General features: G+C 41.4%; 1 protein-coding gene across 6 annotated transcripts in view; it reads right to left on the bottom strand.

The window, feature by feature from the left end:
• Positions 1-2829: 2829 nt before the first annotated feature.
• Positions 2830-6000, bottom strand: part of LOC102443733 (uncharacterized) — a 277521-nt gene continuing 274350 nt past the window's right edge. For all 6 annotated transcript variants that reach the window (XM_075907149.1, XM_075907148.1, XM_075907153.1 and 3 more), the window contains 2 exons: positions 5649-5762; positions 2830-5341 (listed from right to left, as the gene is read on the bottom strand). In XM_075907149.1, coding sequence (XP_075763264.1) covers positions 3996-5341; positions 5649-5762 — 1460 coding nt within the window. In that variant the 3' untranslated portion in view covers positions 2830-3995. The remainder of the gene's footprint in view (positions 5342-5648; positions 5763-6000) is intronic.

Raw genomic sequence — 6000 nt, 5'->3', positions numbered from 1 at the left:
ACCAATCAGCTTACAGTGGTGTTTCGTTATGTACTCAGCGATGGAAATACAGTTGAGCGATTTCTTCAGTTTACTCCCATTGAACAACGTGATGGAAAATGCTTATTTGATCTTTTGCAGGATATTCACAAATTTCATGGCATTGATATTGCAAGTTGCAGGTCACCGTAATGCAATAATGCCAGCAATATGAATGACATTTATTCAGAGGGTCAAGCTAGGTTTCGTGAAGTTAACAGTTTCACTGAATGGGTTCCTGTGCTGCCCATAGTCTGAATTTGGTTGGATCAGCTGCTGTGGAGTGTTGCCCTGCAGCAGTCAGGTATTTGGGGATTTTGCAGTCACTCTTTACATTCTTCTCAGCTTCACCCCAGAGATGGTCTGAATTAGTAAATAACATGGAACAAAATACACTTTGTAAAACACAGGTATCAGAAACAAGATGGTCAGCATGGAGCGGTGCCACCAGAGCACTTTATGTCAACTATTCTGAAATTCATCAGACTTTGATAGACATAGCTGAAAGTGATCGACAACCACCAGCAGCTGTCCTTGAGGCAAAGTCACTGACTAGGAAGCTAAATCAGTTCGAGTCAGCTTTGATGTGTTCCATTTGGAATGGCATACTACAAAAGATAATCTTGTGAATGAGGTTCTACAGGAGCCTGGCATTAAGTTATGCACGGTCATGTATTTATATGAAGGTCTTTTCGCACACTTTCCCGATACTAGCGATAAATTTCATGTGTTTGAGGCAACTGCAAAAGATCTCTCACCATCTGACCACAATGAGGCCACACAATACAAATGGCTGAGAAAACAATTTTTTGATGACATTTGTATGGATAATACTGTCTTGGATCTCAGTGCCAGGGATAAATTTCACACACAGTGCTTCTATCCTATCATGGATAAACATATTATTGAGATGGTCAGACGATGAGCAGCATACGCCACATTGAATGAAAGGTTCAGTGTTCTTGTGGATCACTGTCCAGTGCTGAAGTCGCCAAAAGAGCAAGAGCATTGGTAGGTTTCTATCCATCAGTTTTTGAACATGCATTTACAGATGAATTTCTGTTGTCCTCACATATGTACACAGAGAAGAACGTGGTGGTAGCAATGATCAGTGCACAAAGGAATTTGTGAAGGGTAGCAGTTACTGATACATATGACTGTAAGAAACTGCTACTGGAGGAAATTCTTACTAGATATAGCAAATTCCTGCAGGAAGCCATTTCTTACACTTTAATATATATGAGAAACTGCTATGTGTAGGAATGCACTGTCTGTGGTCAATGTTCCCTATAATTTGTACTATCCATGTGCAGAATAAATTTTGTTATGTACACCAAGACATGGGTGGATGTGCACCATCAGTAGTAACACATGTTAACAGTAACAATGCTGTAAAGTGCCAGTATAAATGGGGATACAGCATTGGGAGGCACGCTCCCTGTGCTATTAGCTACTCTCCTTCTGGCAGTGGTTAGCTCACGGTACATCTAGACTACGTTCTTCTTTCGAAAGGAGATATGCAAATTAGCACTGAATTTGCATATCTTCATCCGATTGCTTTTTCAAAAGCGATTTTTTCAAAAAGAAAGCAGTTTGAACACGGTTCTTTAAAAAAAAAAAACCTTTTTCAAAAGAATCCTGCACACCTCATTTTTTGAGGAAGAAGGATTCTTTCAAAAAAGGGGAAGGAGTTCAAAAGAACTGCATCTAAACTGCTTTCTTTTAAAAAAAACGCTTTTGAAAAAGTGATCGGAAGATATGCAAATGAACGCCAAATTTGCATACCTCCTTTCAAAAGCAGAACGTAGTCTAGATATACCCTCAGAGTGCTGGGAGTACGTAGTCTAGATGTACCCTCAGAGTGCCATGTTAAAGCACTTCCGCAGCTGCACTTTAGTTTTACAAGTGTAGATAAAGCCTCTGACAATTGTTTTTTACTAAAAACATCATTTTAATGTATGTCATTGTTATGCCAAAAGGTGGAACTGAACCTGGGACCTCTGGGCTATATCTAGACAGCAGCACTATTTTGGGATACCGTAAGTATCCCAAAATAGCTGTTCTGTGTCTTTAAATGCACCCGTTATTTCAAAATATATTTCAAAATAATGGGTGTGCTATTCCAGCGCCCCTGTAACTCTCATTCCACAAGGGTTAAGGGACTTATCCGCATAGCGCTTTATTTCAAAATGTGATGCTGTAAATAAGCAATTACTTTGAAATAAGAGTTGCAATTTGCATAGGGCAAATTGTGTAGCTTATTTCAAGGTAAGGGCGCAGTGTAAATGCATCTCTGGAGCTTAAAGCATGAGTCTCTACAGCTTGAGCGAAAAGCTAGCTGGCTCTTAGTTAAGGCTGTCCAGCACACTCATTATTCTCTCTCTGTAAGCTGTCTCAGTGCCACTAGATGGGACAGTCCACTACAGCTAGAGTGTGTGTGGGTTACGCAATTAAAGATTTTTTATTCTTAATACGGAAGATAATTTATTTTTCTGATTATTTTGGCACTTATGTTTATCGATCACAATCATGTATCTGACTCACTAATATTTGACTCCATAATTGCCATTGGTATCATAGTTGGAACAGCATTTATTTTCAATCAAATTTTCAATTATTTTACACATAAAACTAAAAATACAATTGGACTAAAAGAGGCCATCTTCTGCCCAGTGTCTAAAGTTCTGTGTTTAGCTCATGTTTTTAAACTGCCAAAGCTAAGGTGAGCATACACTAATTTAACATTACATTCTAGGACACTCTTTATTTGATTGTACTACTTTAATTAATAAATGACAAAGCACAAGAGGATAATAAAAGTAAAAATTATAATTGCTCCAACCGGGACAGGTAAGGCATTTTAGCACTCACTACTCAAAGAATTAAATGTAAGCATAAGAGAGAAATAAAACTATGAAATGCACAGACCAGTCAAAAACTACACTAATGGCACAATGGAAGAATAAAATTACAAAGAATATATTTGCATTGCAGGAAGTACCAACAACTAACAATAACAATAAGTAGGTATTGGGGGCAGAGCATGAAAAAGACAGTGTGAGAGCTTGGGGAGTGTATGAGAGTCCACACACAGTTCCTTTAAGAGAGCAGCACTTGCCAGTTGGTGAACCCTGTCCCACACCTCACCACACCTCATCATGTGCCTGCAGCTGCAGAGATGAGTTACACGGGTGGAGAGGCAGGGGACAGGAGTTACCTCCTCCTTCTGCCCCCCTCCCAAACAGCAGACAGAAAGCTCCCAGGAGTAGCTGTCCAGGGGCAACTCCAAAGCAGGGGACAGGAGCCACAGAAACAAACAAAACAGCAGGGGAAAGGGCATCCCTGCTCTGGAGGACCCCGTTTATAGTGGCACCATGTTTTTTTGGCCACTATCTAAGAGAGGCAGTAAGGAAAAGTATAAATGTAATGCTCCAAATTTGTTTACAAAAGGAAAAGTAATGGAGATTGTCAGGTCTTCAGGAAATTTACTAACCTATCATGGCCATTATAAATGGACTTTTTTAATTTGAAAAGGCAGTTGTTTTTACATAAAGATAGCTAACTGAAGTTATCTAAATCCTACCGGAATAAAGGCCCATGTAAATTTAACCTTAAAGTAATTAGCTGAAATTACCATCAACTTCTTTGTTCTGTGTCAGAGAAGCATCCTCCATTCCCCCAAACAAGAATGTCCATCAACTCCAGGGGGGAAGCAGGAGTAAAGACTGGGATTCTCCTCAATGAAAAGTGTGCAACAGGAGGGAAAAGCAGAAAGTTCAGATGGGGAAACTGTAAAATCACAGGGACACAAATGAGGCATACATTTCACTATATGGGAATTAGCAAAAGGAAAATAATCCCTTCTCATCTTTAGACTGAGTTTTTATGATCTCTCTCTCTCTCTCTCTCTCTCTGTAATGATAAATAAAGAATGAGTTCTGATATAAAAACTTGCCCCATTCAAAACATTTGCAGGATCACTCTCTTATGTGGATTCTCTGATGTTCAGTAAGGTTTGATCTCCGAGCAAAGGTTTTACCACACTCACAGCATTCATAGGGTTTCTCCCCTGTGTGGATTCTCTGATGTTGAATAAGGGCTGAGCTCTGAGCAAACGTTTTCCCGCACTGACTGCATTCATAGGGTTTCTCCCCTGTATGGACTCTCTGATGTTGAATAAAGTGTGAACTACGAGCAAAGTTTTTCCCACACTCACAGCATCGGAAGGGTTTCTCCCCTGTGTGGATTCTCTGATGGCTATTAAGGGTTGAGCGATCAGTGAAGGTTTTCCCGCACTCACAACATTCATAGGGTTTCTCCCCTGTGTGGATTCTCTGATGCTGAATAAGGGCTGCCCTCTGAGTGAACATTTTCCCACACTCACAGCATTCATAGGGTTTCTCCCCGGTGTGGATTCTCTGATGCTGAATAAGGACTGAGTTGCAAGAAAATGTATTGCCACATTCAGAGCATCGATAGGGTTTCTCCCCTGTGTGGCTCCTCTGATGGCTAATAAGTGTTGAGCGATCAGAGAAGGTTTTCCCACATTCACAGCATGCGTAGGGTTTCTCCCCTGTGTGGATTCTCTGATGTCGAATAAGATGTGATTGCTGAGGGAAGGTTTTCCCACACTCACAGCATTCATAGGGTTTCTCACCTGTGTGAATTCTGTGATGTTTAATAAGGGTTGAACGCTCAGTGAAGGTTTTTCTGCACTCACCACATTCATAGGGTTTCTCCCCTGTGTGGATTCTCTGATGGCGAATGAGGGTTGAATGATCAGTGAAAGATTTCCCACAGTCACAGCATTCATAGGGGTTTTCTCCTGTATGAATCCTCTGATGATTAATAAGGGTTGAGTGATGAGTGAAGGTTTTCCCACACTCATCGCATTCGTAGGGTTTCTCCCCTGTGTGGACTCTCTGATGACTAATAAGGGTAGAACTGCGAGTGAAGGTTTTCCTGCACTCACAGCATTCATAGAGTTTCTCCCCTGTATCGATCTTCTGATGTCTAATAAGATGTGTATGCTTACCGAACTTTTTCCCACACACAGTGCACGAGTTGTTTCTCTTTCCCATGGGTATAATCTGCTGGGCTGTGGTTTTCTTGCGGTATTTCTGAGTTCCCTGATAATTAACAGATTGACCAACTTTTTGCAGTGGCTTGTTTCCCCTGTACCAACTCTCAGAAGTTTTCTCCTGCTCACAACAGCTTGTCACACTCCCTTTGCATCTTTTCAGTAATGCCCAATGTGGCTCCTCTTCCCCATCTTCTTGCTGGGGATTCAGCTCCATGGTCTCATTCCCCATCCAAACACATGCTGGGATAGAAAAAGAAAACCCTCAGAAACAGGGATAGAAAAAGAGAGAACCAGATGACTAGCTGGAGATGGGGGAAAAACAGGGATTGAATTTCCCCAAACTCTTCCCTAAAGAGGAAAAAAGAGCGGATCAATTCTGCATTAAAATTCCAACTACACATTCAGGGAAAGGTAGGAAGCCATGAGCAATGTCTGCCATAAGGAGAAGACACCTGCTGGGAACAATCTTGAACCCAGAGAGCTGACAGGGTCTTTGTTGGAAATCACTGTTTCCTTCAGGAGACAAGTAGCTTTAATGATCACTCACCTGTGCAGCTACCTCTCGGGATCTCTCTCTCTTCTGAGCTCTGGAGACCTGGGGAAAATGGCTCTTTCCCTTGTTCCAGCTGGGAGATAACATCAGATATGGAAACTGGAAACCCTGCTCAGGGGAAAGAAGAAAAATGAGATCAGGTGAATTTATGGGACATTTGTCACACACGCAAAAAATCTGTTATTTTAACCCCAGCCCTTTTTAAAGCAGCCAAATCCTGGGGCCAGCTCCCCATGTTCTCAAAAGACCCTTTTCTTATAAGGAATTTAGCAGTGTTCATGCCTACTGGGAACACACACAGACAGACACTCCTGATGAAAGCAACTCCTAAAACCCAGAGCAGCTA

The sequence above is a fragment of the Pelodiscus sinensis genome, chromosome 24 (assembly GCF_049634645.1).
Source record: "Pelodiscus sinensis isolate JC-2024 chromosome 24, ASM4963464v1, whole genome shotgun sequence".
Taxonomy (NCBI): domain Eukaryota; kingdom Metazoa; phylum Chordata; order Testudines; family Trionychidae; genus Pelodiscus; species Pelodiscus sinensis.
The sequence above is the reverse complement of the archived record's forward strand: the minus strand, read 5'-3'. Positions and strand labels throughout refer to the sequence as shown.